This window comes from Ciona intestinalis, chromosome 3, assembly GCF_000224145.3.
Source record: "Ciona intestinalis chromosome 3, KH, whole genome shotgun sequence".
In the NCBI taxonomy this organism is placed as follows: domain Eukaryota; kingdom Metazoa; phylum Chordata; class Ascidiacea; order Phlebobranchia; family Cionidae; genus Ciona; species Ciona intestinalis.
In genome coordinates, this window is record NC_020168.2 from 5,865,698 (window position 1) to 5,884,553 (window position 18,856).

The 18,856-nt window shown below is 38.7% G+C and overlaps 2 protein-coding genes and 1 long non-coding RNA gene across 3 annotated transcripts; 1 reads left to right on the plus strand and 2 right to left on the minus strand.

Moving 5' to 3' along the window:
* The first annotated feature begins 627 nt into the window (after positions 1–627).
* LOC100182287 (serine/threonine-protein kinase H1) lies at positions 628–10,385 on the plus strand. Its single transcript, XM_002127030.5, has 9 exons — positions 628–757; positions 819–948; positions 1,033–1,180; positions 1,237–1,335; positions 1,403–1,714; positions 2,439–2,594; positions 3,836–3,981; positions 8,305–8,416; positions 8,836–10,385. The coding sequence occupies exons 1-9, from the start codon at positions 712–714 to the stop codon at positions 8,887–8,889; spliced, it is 1,203 nt and encodes a 400-aa protein (XP_002127066.1). The 5' UTR covers positions 628–711; the 3' UTR covers positions 8,890–10,385.
* Positions 3,980–8,157, minus strand: LOC113474131. Its single transcript, XR_003395794.1, has 3 exons — positions 6,048–8,157; positions 4,413–5,905; positions 3,980–4,359 (listed from the first exon to the last, which is right to left on the minus strand). It is a non-coding gene; the product is annotated as an uncharacterized LOC113474131 (long non-coding RNA).
* Positions 10,386–10,463: 78 nt separating the features above from the next.
* On the minus strand, positions 10,464–17,175 carry LOC104265569 (P-selectin-like). The gene is made up of 16 exons (XM_009859892.2): positions 16,911–17,175; positions 16,666–16,751; positions 16,316–16,411; positions 15,995–16,106; positions 15,653–15,763; positions 15,260–15,367; positions 14,803–14,937; positions 14,370–14,496; positions 13,885–13,997; positions 13,483–13,692; positions 13,107–13,307; positions 12,557–12,745; positions 12,258–12,369; positions 11,924–12,075; positions 11,409–11,572; positions 10,464–11,330 (listed from the first exon to the last, which is right to left on the minus strand). Exons 1-16 carry the CDS (start codon positions 16,963–16,965, stop codon positions 11,157–11,159), a joined length of 2,145 nt encoding a protein of 714 aa, XP_009858194.1. The 5' UTR covers positions 16,966–17,175; the 3' UTR covers positions 10,464–11,156.
* Positions 17,176–18,856: the final 1,681 nt, after the last annotated feature.

The following is an 18,856-nucleotide window of genomic DNA, read 5'->3' on the forward strand; positions in this document are numbered from 1 at the left end:
GATATGACTGAACGGTTGATTTTTATGAATAGATGGTTGACAATGGGGTATGCTATGTTATACATTTAGCCTGTTCAAAAGAAATATCAATATAACAATCCCAAATGCCTGTTTAAATCACACAACAGGGCAAACATTTAGTTTTATTGTTCAGAAAATCAATTGCACACAAAGATTTTGTTATTATTTTCTTTTACTTGAGTTTGTGTGAAAATGTTCGATGGCCAATTGTTGTCGAGCCAACTTTGATCAAGGGATTAGTGTCACAGAACCATTTTTTCATGGCTTGGAAAATGATGAGATAGCGAGAGTTTATTAGCGTTCTTGACAATCGTGGTCTTGCCCGATGCCCCTGGGCGTTTAGGAAGACAAGTGCATCAGTCTCTCTAAACTTCACTCTCAGTTGTGAGATGAGAAATGATAGGTCGGAATATAATAATAGGCTGATCAACAAACCTGTCTTATGGCATTGTATTATAGTTGTGAATCGCTGCTACCAAATTACTGATTTGCCAAAGTGATTCAGCAATTTTAAAAACAGGTTTATTGATAGATTTGACTTTTCAATTTATTCACTTATCGAAAAGGCAGTATTTACTATTTAATTTTAAATTTTGTTGCTTAGTGTAACATTTAGGTTTCTAGCCTGTTATCCTGCTGACTAACTGTATTGTATAATGTGGATATATTTGTGCCAAGTGAAAACTATCTATGGGGTGCGGTAATAGCAAAATATTACCAGAGTCTCCTTTTGATGGTAAGTTTCTCGAATGCTATCTTGGATTTGGTGTTTTTTTACCAGTTTAATTTTTTTACAGACAAAAAGGATGTGCAATACATTAAATCAGTTGACTCGTTTTCGAAGAAAGGAAAAAAGTCTGTGAGTTCTAAGCAAGCATTTATGAATGGAGATGGAGAGAAGGGAAAGCAAACCAACAACAACAACAAGTATGTTTTGTATTTTGAACAGCTCACTTTAAATCAGTTAGGCCTAAGAACTTGTCCCATTTTGATTTTATAATTTTTTTCCAGGGGCATGGCAAAATACAAAGCCAAGTTCGATCCAAGGGTTGTGTCTAAATACGACATCAAGGCTTTAATAGGACGCGGGAGCTTCAGCAAAGTTGTGAGGGTTGAACAAAAAGGAACCAAGCAACTTTATGCCATTAAAATGATAGACGTAAGTAGAACTTTGTCGAAAATTTGATTTTTTTTAAATGTATGTTTCTTTTTTAGGTGAAGCAGAAGGAAGGGCGTGATGTTTGCGAGTCTGAACTTCGTGTGTTGAGGAGAGTCCGACATAGAAATATTGTCCAACTTATCGAAGTGTTCGAGGTAATTTAATCTTATTGTTTGTCCTTTAGGACATCACCCGTGACACAGTTTCTTCTTATATCCCCAGGCTCCTGATAAAATATACATGGTCATGGAGTTGGCTACAGGGGGTGAACTCTTTGACCGAATCATTGCTCGGGGTAGTTTTTCAGAGCGGGATGCTGTGAAAGTCCTCCAGATGGTTCTGGAAGCAGTTGGCTACCTCCATTCTCTAGGGATCACCCACAGAGATCTCAAGCCAGAGAATTTGCTATATAATCACCTCGGTAACGACTCAAAACTTCTGATAACAGACTTTGGTCTTGCTTCAACACGTCGGTCGTGGGATGACACTACCATGACAACCACATGTGGCACCCCAGAGTACATTGCCCCTGAGGTTAGAACTTCTGTTTAATTAATAATAAAAGAGCAAATTACATATTAAATTACTTAATAATTGTCAGAAATTATTGGTTTTTAATTTTGTAAAGTAGCGATGGCGACAATCAGTCTCTGTGAGGTGTGAAACCAAGGTGTTAAAACTCGTGTTCACTTACACCTAACGAGTGCCACTACTTTGTCACATATTGTTCTGCGCTTATTGTCAACTCGCAGCCCATTTGTTCGTGTGAGATACAACTGATTAAGTTTCACATTGTCCCGTCAACATAAGAAGCTTGAATCTCTTGTAAACCGGTTTCTGTTGTTGATATTCACAATATACACAGAATTCGTTGAGATTACATCGTCACCCACAATCAGATTAATGAGATTGAATTGTTGAATAAAATGCAAATCACTCAATTATCTACTTGTGGAGGATTGTATGTAATGTAATCAGCCATCCTCGTTTCCATGGTTGAATTAATCCTACACCCCACTTAAAGAACAAAGCCTATGTGATAGTACACTTGCGCACTAGGCTACACTTTAAAATGTTGTTTTAATTTAATTGTACTTCTTTGGTCTATTAAATCAAACGTGTATCAATGTTACCATAAAAATTGCTTGTCCACCAATTGTGCCCAGATTATAATTTGCTAAAATTAAGTCCGGTTTCCTAGTAACCCAGGTTTTTAATACGATTATCAAACTCTTTCAAAATGTAACACCTTTTAAAGGTGTTAATGCGAAAAGCTTATACTTGCGCCGTGGATTGTTGGGCGTTGGGGGTGATCACATACATTCTACTAAGTGGTACCATGCCTTTTGATGACGAGAACAAAGTAAAGTTATACCGGATGATTCTCAAAGCCGATTACAACTTCAACGGGGACGTAAGTTGAACACACATGCTGTATAAACACATCTGTTCCATAGCTCTTTCAAAACCCTCCAGACTGCAACTTAAGAAGTTTATGTCACTTTTGCCCATTAGTTAAAAGTATCGAGTACGTTTATGTTACTATTAGCTTTAAGATTGATGGTAAAACTGGAACGGTTCGTGTTCGTTGATAAGTTCTGCCCACGCGTTTCGTAACACGATACAACGTATTAAAATACGACGCTTATCATATCCCAATCGCTTCTACATTCGGTGCGCATTTACAGCGCCCGAATTTTGTTTGTAGTAATTCAGGTGCTCGTTAAAAACCATGCAGGAAAAGTTCACTTGCCATCATCAAACCAGTTCGTGGCGGCAGACACAAGAAATCGTCGATTTTTCGCGAGGAAACCATGTCTGCCTCAACATTATTCCTATCACTCATATTTTGCCTGGGGTGCTCGACGCTTCAAGCCCTTTCCCACAAAATGCACATTTGTGCAAACATTTGGTATCGCCTCGCACAATTTGTTGTTGTCCATTATCCGGCAACGTCGCAAAGTCAATCTAACACGCAAGGTTGAAGTGTTTGCCAAACAGATCTGTGGCTATGACGCACTCAACGGTCGGCGATCACACCACAACGCGGACAACGTAATAAACCAGCGATTGCCAGCTACCAATAAACAAGTTATAGCGGATTAATAATTACTGTTACAAGTGCGACATTCACGAAGCTTCCGTCAAATATACATAGCTTATTCTCATCCGGTAATCCGACCTTTTGTTTCATTGTTCAGTGTTGAGAAATACACCTGGTTATTATACATTAGCTAAGCGATAATATCTTCCATAAGCTTCGACAAACCACTTAATTCAAACACGAACAATAGGCCGACTGAAGGACGGTGATTTCCCAATGTAAACTTGTATGTTAGAAGTTAGAACAAGCTAATAATATGAATTCAGCCGTTTGTTTCAAACCGCCATTTTCCCATTTTAAACCACCGAAAAATGATGAATACATTATTTTCTTCCTCACGGTCAAAAAACACTTTCTTTTGTGCCGTTAGTCATAAAACAACCATTCCTTCCGTGCACAATGACGTAATAAACACGTTTGTGTTCTTGAAAAATCGAGCCACACAATGCGAATTCCTGGCACGTCTTTACACCCATGTATTCCATTTACCGTTAGTTACAATTCCCCCGTGTCCAGTTCCATGTTGTCCAGCTTAACACATGTTTTCACAGCCGTGGCCGCACGTCTCCCAAGCAGCCCGTGAATTCATCACGGCATTCCTAACAGTCAACCCGGACGATCGAATGTCGCCTGTCAAGGCACTCAAACACCCATGGATCAACAGCAACTCAGCACAATCCAACAAAAACTTACACAGGTGCGTATTACGTCACTATGCATTAAAAGCGACAATTTTAACTGGGCCACTTACATGTTCTAATTGTAAAAGCACAGGTTAAATTTTATCACAATTTCGTTAGAAAAAATCCTAGCACTTGTGTATATTTATTTAGCTGAAATACCTTCGATGAACGTTTCGTGTCATTTTCTACACCGGTTTTATTCAAAGCGGTATATTAGCCTTTCTTACGAGTGTGCAATATGTCATCGTTGTGTGTAGTACGTGTCGCTTCTTTCTCCTTTCAAAACCAAACCAGCTTATTAGGTTTGCTCATGTCCGCTGTACATTTGTTTGTTGCTACTCGCATCGTTTAGAATTTTGGGTATTTGGGCCGCGTTGCCCAAACAGAAGCAGCTCTTACGCCGCTCATAAGAAACACTTTGTCGACTGTAACCACCACGCTTAACCTCTCATGAGTGCTACATCTACACGCGTGATATGAAATGAAAGAACGAACTAGGCTATAGTTTCACCCACCGAATATTTAATGACGAACATTGGACACTGTCACCGAAAATGCACAGTTTTGGCAAGATATGTTCCTCGCATTGGAGTTCTTGTTTAGGTTTTTTCATATTCATAATTCCAAGCCTCATAACTTTAAAGCTCGACGACGAGTGTGCACATTTCTTTGTGGGTTGTTTTTACAAGCTTCAAAAACACACTTAAGTCCTTTCCGCCGTTGACTCGCTCGCTTCAAATAATAGGCCTAACTTAAACAAATAAACTTCTCCTGGGCCACCCTTAGTATTACAAAGGACAATACTTTAGTAGACCATTCTCTGGCCTTCGGAAATTTCCACCAGCAGCAACCGTCACTGGCTTCCAATAGTTTAGTGATGTGCTTTTACTTTCACCGCGCGGCAGAAATAAACATCTAACAAAACAACACCACAACATACATACCAACTACATATGTTTTCGTAAAGCCCAAATTTCCGACCAAAACGGTATGGCAATTTAACCCTTTAAAATGCGTTTTCTAAGGTTTAATAAAGTAAGTTTCCAATCCATACACAGAGTACGTTCGCTCAGTTTCCAAAATCAACGCAAATTAAACGCCGATGGCGATTGTTTTTTGCTAATCTCCCCGCGAGCCGTAGAATGCGGTTGCTTACCCTTCGTAGTCGAGAGCACTCTGCAACAAACAAGCTTCGAAAGGTTGGAGTTGTTTATAGATAAGACTCCGCATTGCGCCCGAAGTGGTTTGTAAGTTAAAGGTTGGTTGCGATAAGGCTAAGATTCTAACCGTCCACCCTTATTGCTCAAACTAACATTCAAAATGGACGATCCGTTGAGCCCTTGGGGTGCGGAGAATATAAATCTTCCTCATAGCGTATGGCATATGTTATTCCGTTTTGCATAGCTCCATCACCACTGAGGCTGGTAAAGAATTCAAAGGTTTTTTTAGTTCATAAAATACAAATTCCAAATGTAGTTCCTGTTATTATGGCATGGCACAAATCGCAACGAAGCACTTTAACTCGCATCGTCGCGCGACAGTCGTACCACACCGCGCTTATATACGCCGTAATTTTAATCTGGACCAAGCTTATATTTTTGGACCCGGAGCTTCTTAAATCCTGTGATTATGTCTCTGCTTTATTCGAGCTTTTGTGCTGGGCCGGCTCAGTAGCTCGCAGAATAGTCGCGTTATATCCTCAAGCCTTTGAACAGGTGTTTTATCCGTGCCGATATCCGGTATTATAAGCCGGCCGTTTATGAGCGAGTACAGAGCATTTGCGCATTCGTTCCAGCTAAAAGTTATGACTTATTTCTTTTTTTAAACTTTTTCATTAGTTACATTACGGGTCAATCTCAAAAATTGAATATTTTTCAGTTTTGGGCTGAAAATGCATTGTATGGGTCGCAACAGCATAGCTATAAAAATCGTACAGCACTTTATAAAAACTTAGAGCGCTTTCCATTACCGAACATTATAATAATACAAGAAATAGATTACATGTTATACCGTCGTATATATACAAACATTCAATTCAATTTAATCCACGCAATAACAAGCGCAGCCTCCGCAATTCGACCCCCCCCCCCCACACACACACACATAACTGGTCTAACACGTTCGTATTCAACATTACCAGCAACGCAAACGTTCACATATAACCCCACGTAACGATTTCCGGCATTAAGCACTTCCCACCAGCCCTAGCCCGTTTAAGCAGGGTTATGCAAGGTTATCAAATACTTAATCTAGTTTCAACTTACAACCAACAATCCTGATACCGAGTTCACCATTTTTTACGCATATAATACTGCAGGTTACGACGTATACTGTTAGCTTTTAAATCCATCATTTCATGATCGTCTTTTTTTACAATTAACAACGCTCTTTTAAAACAATTAACAACGCTCTAAAAAAAAGATTGAGATCCCGTCCCACCTTACCCCCGACTCTAAATATCTTCGTACTTCCATTTTCGTTCATTTTCTTTAAAATTTTAAATTTTTCCAAAGTATTTTTAATTTAGATATTTAATTAAAAAGGATTAGCGATTGGCTGATGAAGAGCGTACGGGTGTCCAATTAAGTTTTAAAGCTTTAATTTTCGCATCTCATATCCACCCCCACAGAAACAATACGTTTCCTTTCGCCCACAATCAACATTCTCATCTCGTAAATTCGGCCTAATTTCAGCAAAAAAATGACTTGAATTCGCGTTTGTTGCTTTGGCTTTTTAAATTGCACCTTGTCTGGTGTGTGAGAGGCGACATAACTGCAAAGTATTCGCACTTTGACCAGTTAAATGACAAACCGCAGTGCGAAGCTCGCATTTCATTTCCAAGTGCAAGAATGTTGCTGAATCATTTCTTTGACCCAAATGCCGAACCTTGGACTTGATGATATTGCCACCTACGGAAAGGCAATTGAACATGACCTTTAGCAGCCTGTATTCGCAGCATCAAGAATGTAAATGATTTACCAATAAAGGCGCATTTTCGGAATTTATTCAAAATGGCTGTGTACTCTGATGTTGTGATATATATGCTAACATTCGAAACCCCTGTAATCCATCTATATTCTGATTTGTTTTAAGAACAAATTTTGTGTTATACCTACATTACCATTTACCCAATGTGAGTATATTTTCTGTTGTATACACTCTTATCGACATTCATAACACAATTATCAGCGACAAAATGCAAATCATTGAATCAAAATCTTCCAAGAACCATCGGTGTCTTATTAGAACAACTCACTTAAACTTGTCGTGCCTGGTATGTTGCATACGAGTGTCTTTTGTCCATGAACGTATATTCCGCTATTACGGGACTTTTCTTTTTATGCCCGACCGGTCTGAACCGGTAATTAATAAAGATTATACTTGAGCAAACGTCACATTTTGCTCTTCATACCAAACTGCCATCAACGATTCAAGTACCAGCAGAAAACTTAATCTAATAATTGTGCTTCGTTCTTAGCGCTTTGGTATAGGACAACTCGATTGACCGCGCTCATGTATTTACTCGTATGTCGAAGTCATTTAATCACTGCCTATGTTCGACGTTAATACGCATGTTACCATAATTCATATCTCAACAATAAAATTTCCGAAAATGAAAAAACCGAAACACTTTTCAACGTATAAATATATATGATGTTATAAGAGTGTGAACGTCCGTACTTAAGAATTTGGGCCACTACATTCTCCCGTGCACCTAAGGTATATATTATTATTGTATACCCCCATGCATACCGTTTCTTACACGTAAGACAGCCCCCTCGAAATTTTTGGGTAAATTATTTATTAAAACGTCACATACTACATATGCATGTTAAATACTCAAGGTTTAGTTCGCATCGCGTCAACGACCACATATTTAGTTTCCGCCCCATGTATATAGGACACGGTATTACACATATACTGCCGTAATGATATTATTGAATTTCGTTGCGTAGTTCGTGATATGTGTCTTGAACAATACCCGTAATATAAAGGTGTTTATTGTATGTTACTTCCTCCTAAATGCTGGTTTCAATCTACCACGCATTACATCACTGCTGCTGTTTCGTGCTTGGACCATCGTACCAGATTAACAACTATGTCCAAAACTTGGTTTAATTGCGGTCTAAACAAGGCAATATTTGAAGACATTTGCATCACCTTTTAAGATCTGTTATTCTAAGATAACGTGGGATAAGAAAGCTTTATTTTTCGTCCTATCAATATATCTCGTTTTCCAACGATAAAGTTGCCACCGGCTACGAACGTAAACCCACTTACACAACGTTGAGTAGAATTATCATTTTTCAATGGCTAATTTCGCGTTTATTTTCCAGGTCCATCTCGCAGAATTTGTTGAAGCGAGCGTCGTCCAGAAACAGCAACAAATCGGCGACGTCTGGGCGCTCGTCCAAGTCCAATCGATCACTTCGATCGCAACACAGAAAGGTTTGCATTATTAGGGCCATGTTTTGGGATGAAAGGGATATTTGTTTTATAGCTGGACATGCACGTCAGTTTATAACAGCGGTAATGGATGGACGCGTAGATCAGTTTAAAGATTATTATTCTAACATGACATGACATAGCTACAAAATGTTACCTATTTAGGTCATTGTGCTTTAGTGTGCCTATAACCATTGTCGTTTTTTGAAAGTTATTTTAAAGTTGACTTAATGCGCCGTAACAGAGAGACTAACTCCAATAGTTCTGATAATGTATCAAAATGTTTTAAAAAAAGGTTGTGTCATTTATATGGACCGTTTTGTCATATTGAAATTGACAAGTAATCTGTGTAATTTGCATTTATAACATGTGTTGTGTATTCAACTTGAATATGAACAAGTCACCACTAATTTCATTTCCAGGTGAAAGCGAAAGAGTTGGACGAGATTTTAAAGAAATACAACTACTACCAGTAACTTAGAAGCGTCCAACACCATAAACACACGGATGAACAACGGCACAATATCTCAACACCGTCAGGATGTGTGTACTCAAGCACCGATGTAGTTTATATCTTGGTCCTGGCACCGTAGGCCCGCTGTTTCAACAAGCAGAATAAACTTACTCTTTATATGACGCAACAATGGAACCGCTCCGATTGTGACGTCAGGAGCAGTGTACCGCCGCAGAGGGCGCTCTTCTCTCCCTGCACAACGCCCTACCAGGTCTCGGGTGTCGATGCCAAGATAGATTAAACCGTCAGAACATCAGCCATTGTTCTACGCACGATCTTCTATTCTCGTATCCGCGAGCATTCCTTCGTAGCTTAATCCTCGTCTGTGTTTATGCTTTGCTTTTCTCAGCAGCCTGGGGCGTACAACGTCCAGCACCTCGCCACCTAACTACCCCGATGTCGTTCTTTAAAATCAACTGGCGAAATTCGCTCCCCAAAAAAGGTGCACAAGCTCCTAAACCTCCACCGCACCCAGCAGGACCACGGTGTACGGAAACCTCAACCCCCTTGACACAATTCTAGATACAACACCCCACGCAACAGACTTGGATTTTGTGACAGGAGGACGTGCAATAGCGAGTTCCCGCTTCGTTTTCTTTGCCCAAGATCGTGTCTTTCTTTTTCATTGCTTCCGCATATTGCACTTACAAAACTTTCTGCGAGATTACGGTCGCTTCGCCCTGGCCGACATCCGCATGCTAGCGGCCGTTATATTCGCGGGCCGCTTAATCGTCGGCTGCCGCAGTGGTGAAAATTATTAAATTAATATTGTTAAGTCGCCGATCCACACAGCAGTGTGCAATTTCAACTCGTCTGACTTTCGTTCGCGGACGCAGATTCTACAAGCCCGTGGGCAATTACAAATTCCGCGAAACGTCATCCACAAAAATCTCCCCTTCGTGATTGGCCAAGGGTCGACCAATCACAGTTTCTAATGACGTCATGCTCCACCGCCAAAGAAATAACAAAACTTCACTAAATTTTTTTTGCAGAAACTTCTGAACACCGATTCCATACATTCCAGTGGAGTTTTCGAAGACTTATTTAACGAACTAACCGCTGAATACCGAGTGCTTTTATTGCAATTGATATCTACCTTCTGTAGCCTTGCGAAGTCAAACCGCTCGTCACTTTCCGCACACTCGCCTAACGAAGCGATATCACTGTGATGACGTCATTATTCCCCTTATGTAACGACGCAAGAGTTGAATTCGTACTCTGCGTTTTTAGTATTGAACCTTTATTTTTATTTGTTCTTCCGTGCCTTTTTTTGGCACAAGTTTAAAACTGATTAATTGAAAATATCCATACAACAAAATCCAACTAGTTGGTTCGTCGTTTTGACTTCGTACACAATTTGCAATCACCATTGTCAGTCTACTTGCTTAGAAACCGGCATTTTCACCGAACCCGCTGTCTTTACGCTTCGCAGAGTGAAATAAAATGCCTCCAAAAACACGTACGAGGTTTTTCCTACCAGCATGTTCTACTCGATATATATCAATACAGTGTTGCGGGGTAAGATGGGATACCGTAAGCATCTATAATTTTAATCAATATGCAAGAGATGTATTGCAAGTGACCGGCAAAACGTTACGTTATTAAGTAGGTCTTGTATAAGCTGCAAACACACAGAGGTGTTTTCTAATGGGCTTGTATGGCCTACTCAAGATATCTTTAGTAGGCCATGGGGCTTGGGTATAGGCAACTTTCAGAGCGATAGAAAAACCGACTAGTCCAACTCATTGTTACGTAAACAAAATTGACCGGTGCGCTATCTACTACACTGATTGCCGAGTTATACGGCAGTGAAAATCTTGCGACCTCGTTGGAACTTCGAGCAATGACAGTCGGAGTGATTTCTATGGCGGTCCCACCACTCGTGGAAATCGTAGTGGACGCCACCGGAAGTTACGAAAAATTATACATACAATACAACACGGCAGGGACCGAATTTGTACTATGTGTATTTCCACATTATCTTTATAAGTCATATTAAAATGGAAACAGTACCATTTATTAGACCTCTGCTCTCTTGTTCGTACTTAGATATAAATTATATAGACAGCCAGATTGAGCACGATAGTTGATGTAATATTGCATTTTATTATATTAAAATGTGGAAGAAATGGTGTTTTATAAAGGCTTTTATCTGTAAAGGATTTGGTCGTATATTTATTTTCCATTTCTATAACCAGAACTATAGTTGTAGAGCAACCTGTGAAATTCTTATCCACATCGGTTAGTGCAGATAAGATCACTTAATCGGTTCAGGAAAGTCGTGTCGAGTCCTGAGAAGCCGCTTGTCGTTAACATTGTGTTCTCGGGGCTTCCACCCATTGCTAACAACTGCTCGTTATCAAGTCCTGCTCCATTCTCAGGTGCGATTCCAATTACGAACGTCTGAGTGGATATACCCATGTCAAAATTCTGTGCTTCAATGCAGCCAATCAACTAATTCGCTGAAAGGTATTTGCTTACCGCAACTCCCATGGCTCTGAGTTCCGTTGAAACTGTCGCAACATCGTCCTGAGATCTCCCGTCGGTGATCGTTAATAAAACATCCTTAACGTTCGGTCTGTTCCCCCAGCGTTGCGCCAGAATGACATTTTGAGCATACCGCAAAGCCTGTCCAGTTCTGGTTCCTAAAAATCATAAAGAAGATCATAGAACACAAGTTCCCAGCGACTTATTTATCTGTTAGCCCTAACTCTACCTTTTAGATAAATATACTTCATGTGAAACGCGCGGATAAACGCGTTCATAGCTGTCGTGTATAGGATAAGTGTTATTCTTTGATTTTGTCACCTTGGTTAAAACATATGAGAAAATGCACATTTATAACTAAAAACCCTGTTTTAGAGTTTGTCCTATAGGTGTTGGGATAATGAGCTATATATCTGGCCTAAATTTCATATCTCACGACATTTCTCGTCGAAGAATCCCTTTACATAAAATAGAACTGATAAAAAAACTGACGCTGCAGCATGGCTTACCAAATCCATTGTAGGGTATCCTGTCAAACGCTTCTAAAAAGGCTGCCCTGTTGTTAATGTGATCTCTTAACAAAACTTGGTTTCTTCGATCAATCCCCCTGTTATATCTGAATACAGCCATTCTTGCCGAATCCTCCCCAAAATTGAATGTGCTGAAAATCATAATTAAGTAGTAATATGTTGTAAAATAATTTACTAATTGCCTGGCCTTCCTAAATGCATCTATTTTACTTGCTTGTTTAGCCGTTTTGTAATAGTCAGATGGGGCATTTTTACCCTTGTGTTTTTAGATGTTGGTCGATTTTAATCTTGTAGAATGTAGAAATTAACATACGTGATGATTGATCTCACGAAGTTTTTCATGACTCTCCAATTCGGCATTGTCACCGAAGACGACGAATCCAAGATTAGGACTAGGTCCATAGCAGCGAACGGTGGACATTCCTCTGCAATAGAATTGACATTTAAAAGGCATCGGGAGCTGTATATATTGCGTCCTACTAAAAATATTCATATATGCTATATGTAAAGTTTTCTTATATTTGACATGAATATTTTCGAGAAATATACTTGAACTTTTCTCCTAAAAAATTACTTTAACTTCACAAATGAAACATTCCCACTTCCACTTACTCGAACAGCAAGGTGGCTCAACATCCCACGCTAAACTTGACATGCACGTGGTAAGGGTGTTGTTTGCTGGATAGAGTTCGTAAAGTTCGGCTTCATTGCACTCGTATGTACATTGAGAGTTGACGAAGTTCCCATTCGTGCAAGTAACGTTTCCATTTTGAAGAGTTTGGACATCGCGACATTGCCCACCTTTTTGTGAAAGTCGAAATTCAATTAAAATTTTAATGAATAATGAATGTTGTATTTTTGTTCTCCCAGGCCAGAGCAACAACAGTCGTTATAACACGGGTGATCTATTTTACACGCCCCATGTCCGCTTACGAGTTACCGCCGCCTATATTGTAAATTAGTAAATAAATATTTTGGGAGATTTTTTTATTGTTTTGTAGTGTATGGTTGACAATTTATACCGCCATAAAGGATTACTGAGTCGGGGTAATATAGCCATTAAATGTTATTCCCTAGGACACAAACGCCCGTAACGGCGACAACACCGAGGCACGACACAGAGGCAATCACCACGACAATATTTAACCTGTTTCAAACTTACGTTCTTGGCAAGTTGGAGCTGGTGAAGTCCAAACACCGATAACCCCGTTATTTCCACCACCAATGCAGTCAGAGTTGGCGGTTCCGTTCAATTCGTAACCGGGACTGCATGAAAACGTGCACGTGCTTCCTATGTTGTTTAAGTCATTACATTGAACTACACCGTTCACTGGATTGATGTGTTGCGGCAAGCAAGTGACTCCTGTAACAAATAAAATTATGTAACAGATGCGAGCATACGCACAAGTGGTCACAACATTTTTTGTAATTCTTAAACTAAAGTTCATAGACTCGTGTTAACGTTTATTGACTTTCCGAAGTCATACCGCCCCATAAATGCGCGGTATTTTTGCTTCTTCTCATATAGTTATTCTTACGTGTACAAACTGGTGCCGGAGAGCTCCATAGTCCCTCTGTGTCTCCATCTCCGTCATCTTGACATGTTGATGTGTCAGAGCCTTCCATTGCATAGCCACTGTCGCATTCGAAAGTACAAACACTCCCCGCCATGTTGGAGTCACTGCAACCAACAGCGCCATTCTCCGGCGAAACGTGCACCGGGTTGCACCGGATCGAAGAAACGAAAGCTTGAAATAAAACACTTGCAATTAAAAATATGCTTTAATCTCTGGATCTACATTTGGCCGAATCACAAGACCTTGTATGAAATGAACTAAAAACAAGACAATTATTTTATTTTCATCAGTTTTTAACCGTATACTGTCACGAAAATTATCGTCAGTTTGTGGTTTAAAACATCTTATTATTTTCCAACTTACGTTGGCATTGCGGTATTGGTTGTGTCCATTCTCCCGTATCGTCTCCATCGTTGTCATCAGCACAAACAGATTCTGGGGAACCATCAAGCACAAACCCAGGGTCACAAATGAAACTGTAATTGTAAAAGTCGTATTACTTGTGTACAAAGTCAATATAATACTGCCGGGGTCAACAAGTCTGTGGATATAGAATACTTGCTGGGTATTTAGGTGAATTGTTTTTATCTGTTTGGGACCAACAAAAGGGGGGGTACTAGCAGAAGCATTCATTGTAACAAATTCGAAATTAATTTAGATTTTTTAAGGAGTTTAGAAACTAGAAACAAGTAAAGTTAAGTGACACTTTTTCATTTTGAAATCCTATGCATTGTCGCAATTTTTTCGTTTTTGAAACTTTGGGTGGCATCTTCAGATGACATTTGAGCATCTCTAGCCATATGCAAATTTTAACTTTTTATTAGTTTGTCCTTTAATATTTTTACTACCTGCATTCGCTCCTGTCGAAATTACTGTCTGTACAAGACGTTTGTCCATTTGTAAGTCCAATGATTTGAGGAAGACATTTAACTCGCTGGCAACTTGGGGGTGGCGAAGACCATAACTCATTCTCACCTTTGTGTATAAACATATATTACAGACATGCAGTTTTGAAAGATTGCTATCATTATGCTATACGTGTAGCTGTAGTGTAAAATGGGACTGGCAACATAAATTCTACGTTTCCTGAACGAATTTTAATAATATTTTTTTATGGTCACAGACTACGAATATGATTTTGTAAACTTTCTTTGTTTACCGCCAACTGGGATAATAAAAGAGAATAAAAACATGTCCAGTCGTACCCAACCCTACTAAAAATATTGAGTGATTTTTACCGTTACATTTAGCAAGCAATCCACAGTTCACATTAAAACTTACCGCATGTAACCGAAGGCGACCCAGCTACATAATAACCGCTCTCACATGTAAACGTACACATGCTTCCTAGTTGGTTGGTCTCGGAGCAATTCATTGCGCCAAACGCAGGGGCAGACATCTCAGGCAGGCAAAAATCTAGTAAAACATTGAGTTATACAAGAATTTTTACCTAAACATCATAGATTGATATTAACACCATATTATTGGGTATTTGCCGGGTGATTATTGTTTTTTATTCAATAACTAAGTTAATCAATTAAAACTTGCAGAACAACATGCGACCGCAGTTGTACAAAGTGTATTTAAACACATTCTTTAGCAATTACTTTATGACGTGCCTATTCATTGGAGCTCTGCTCTCGTGTAAAACATTTGGCTAGTGTCGCAGAATTATATAAATATATTTGTTTAACTTTGAAAAAGAATTCATGCTGCAAACAGTATGAAGTTATCTTACTATCGTCACTCAATGTCAGAGTACATGTGGGAGGAGGTCGGTCAAATGCTGCTGTTGTTGGAGTGGATAATCTACATGTTATCGTAGCATCTCCAACCATAGTATAACCTAAAATAACAAGCTTATAGTTAGTGCAAGTAAATAATATGACATTTTTTAAAAGTCGGTCATATTTAGCGCCGAGTTAGAGTATAGATAACGGTTCGCGACTAGTGGATGTCGCGTCGAAAACCTAAAGTTGGATGCTGGTAATATTGCGCCGTGCTGTGTATATTATTAATCAGCCGCTTAACGAACATAACTCCAACCTAGTTATTTCTAATAGGTTTCCCAATTATCAGCCTAAAACCGATCACATTTTTGTGATTAAAATGTTTTTTTAGTTAAACAAACCTGTCGAACATCCGAAAACACATTGTTCCCCAACCGGTAGTGCTGCATTCCCGAAGCATGTCACGTCACCATTCACAATACTTTGCGGTCTGTCGCATGTTGGCTCTGGCCCTGTATATGATAAGTAGATATGTATTAAACACAGTATTCCATGCAGTATAGCAACAACATTTATTAGGTACAGAGGCATTAACATTTTCTTTAATCAACTCGCTAGGCAATATACAGAAATGTTTTTAAAGCCGCCACAAATATATTGCTACAATATTTTTTCGAGGCCAAAACAGATTTAATTTCGTATCATTTGAGCGATTAGTTTTGAAATAGTTTACTATTACTTACGGGTGCCGCATGCAACGGTGGGTGTATTGCAGTTATCAAAGTCGCAACAGCATCTACAAACTGAGCCGTGCTGGTTACTGCATTGGCTTGGAAACCAAGAAGATCGTGGATTCTAAAATGTTGAGAATATGAAATAAAAATTATTTATTTTTTTCGGTCACAGAAAAAAAAATACAAATACGAAACAGTAAAACGACAGTCGCCATAAAACGCGTCCATGGATAAAACATAAATACATATACATACCTCGTTCGATAAATGCGTGACCAATACACCCCAGTAAATTACCAATTTCCAGAGTGTAGGCATAATTTTAAATACCTGGATAAAGTTGTTGTCGCACGCACGGGCTTGCTTACATCTCTTCGAGATACGAATTCCTTGCGGGTCTCTTCGTATTTCAGTCTGACAAGCCCTCTGTATACAGTTAAAACATGATTACTCTTTCTGAGGATCTGATACAGACATACAGTTAGCACCAGAAACCTATAATTTCTGATTGGGTTTTATGAAATAACAACGCTCTTTTAAAGCCGCTGGGCTACAGTTACATAATTCTGTAACTTTGCTTTGTTTAGTACCAAATGGGACTGGAATATGAATGAAAACCTGTCCATTTTACCCAACTCTACTATATATTTTTAAGCTGCGATATATGTAATAATTCGTACCTGGTTTCGTTGACATCTTCTCAGTCTTCCGTTCAAACGGCAACCTCGGTTGCTTCGCGCATTTTCACATTCCCAACACAGCAAAGCTGTAAATATACGGACATATTTAATTCCAACAAAATAAAATGGATATACCGCTTATATTTGTCACTTTAACATTGAAACGCAGTAAGGCTTTTGCGTTTACAGACTTTTTAAATCTAACACTTTTTAAATCTTTGTAATTGTAAGAATTTTGCTCTTACCATTGGCAGTGCAGACAAATGCCACCAAAGTTACTAATGCAGTTGAAATTCTCATTCTAAGAAATCAAAGTATTCTCTTATTTGATCTTTAACTTCAATGCAAAGTGATCTGAACTTACAGCTCCTCGCTTTAAATAACCGACTTTCCTTTTTCATTACTTGTCCGAAAATGCCAACATTATTTTTTCTCTGTGACGTACATGAGAACAAAGCTCTATACTGAATGACGTAAGACTAAATAGAATCCATATATAGTAGGGTAGGGGAAGATAGGACACCTTTTTATTCTATATTTTTTCATTCTATAGTACCATTTGGGAGTAAACAAAGAACATTCAAAGAATTATAAAACCGTATTCTCACGACTCTCATATAGATCGTTAATAAATGTTTAAAATACGATCAGGGTATTTGGATATTATGTGCTAAAGGTGTCCCATCTCCCCCCACCTCACTAAATTTGCAAAACAGTTTCCCGCAAGGCCATTTATGGATACAATTATTACAACTATCTTGCAAACATGATATATTCTCTGCAATTATGCGCATCATACCATATAAGGTGTCATGAATGGCGTTCGTGTAATGCGGTCTAATATTTCGTTTTGTATTTTTATGGGTCAAAATAAGTTTATCACGAATATATGTTACTCTGTTATTTTTTGTCGTCCTCCTTTCGGTGGCTTCTGTCTCACATATTGTATTGCTAAGCATCATGCAGCCTCACGTTTGAATGCTGCTGGCGTACCGTTGGGCTGCTCGCATCAGTTGTGCAAACATGACGTTCATGGCTTTAATTTTATAAGTAATAAAGTTAAAGCTTACATATCACGATTATGTTATTTATCAATTAGTTAATCACGAATGTTAAGTGAAAGTTTATTACTTATTTTTGTCGTGAGTTGGGTACGTGTTTGGTCATTCTATGCCATAAACACGCTATTTGTACGATTGTTTAATCGTGTTGCCAATACACGCAATCTAAAATTTTATTTTAATTAAATGAGAAATGTTAATTGAACTGAAATGCAACTGATCCTAATTTGAAATACAGTTTTCTATGATCACCACGATATAAAGTAACTATGGTAATATCGTTGTGATCAAAATGTTATAAAACTGCTATGTTTCTTGGTAATGTATGAGCACTTTCGTAGATGGGCAATATGTTAAAGTCATACAGATAATATGTCACGATTTCAAAAATTAACAGAAATCGTGGTCCAAAATAATCATATATACATCATCGATGGTACAAAACAATTATATATATATATTATCCGATATATTATGTTGCTATTGTCAAATGCCACGGAATTTCGTTGTATAATACATTTGAATAAAACAAAGCTATTCCAGCATACTTGAAACTAGTTTTGCATATACAATATAATGTGTTATAGAATGCAGAACTGGGTGTGCCAAAACAATGAACACAGAGTAGCGTACAACTGCCGGGACACCCCGATGATGAGGTAGTATATAGCAGGATGGGGGTAAGATGGGACACCTAATTATAAAACCGTATCCTCACGACTCCAACAGAGCGTCGTTTTCTGTTGGTTATTGGCCTCGTGATGTTGGGTATTAGCCAATGACTCCACAATTCAGTAGAAGTTCGGCACGTTATTCCGATGCCGTTAAGGTACGACATAGGGCTCAGTAATTGGTCCGACTTTCTTTATTCCGAGCTGTAAAAAACTATAAGATGCTCCCGCGCTTAAATAATCATGAACTGGATTAATTAAAAGTTTTTCATTGTCTTAAGATTGGGAATGTCCGACGAGGTCACCAAATTGCTGGGGTTGATAAGTTGCTATGCTTCAATTCTACTTCAACTTCTATCTATCGTCTGAACTAATTGATGTGAATGGATAACTATATCAGCAAGATCAAATAAATGACTCCTTTATTGGACAACACAACGATAAAGGAACGAGATAACG

Bases quoted from the DNA above. Each gene is read 5' to 3' on its own strand.
- LOC100182287 (XM_002127030.5), top strand. From the start codon at position 712: ATGGGGTGCGGTAATAGCAAAATATTACCAGAGTCTCCTTTTGATG. The intron at 949-1,032 runs GTATGTTTTGTA...ATTTTTTTCCAG, and splicing joins CAAACCAACAACAACAACAA to GGGCATGGCAAAATACAAAG. The intron at 1,715-2,438 runs GTTAGAACTTCT...CACCTTTTAAAG, and splicing joins CAGAGTACATTGCCCCTGAG to GTGTTAATGCGAAAAGCTTA.
- LOC104265569 (XM_009859892.2), bottom strand. From the start codon at position 16,965: ATGAGAATTTCAACTGCATTAGTAACTTTGGTGGCATTTGTCTGCACT. The intron at 16,107-16,315 runs GTATTTAAAATT...TCAACATTTTAG, and splicing joins GCGACAACAACTTTATCCAG to AATCCACGATCTTCTTGGTT. The intron at 14,497-14,802 runs GTAAGTTTTAAT...TTATACACAAAG, and splicing joins GTCGCCTTCGGTTACATGCG to GTGAGAATGAGTTATGGTCT.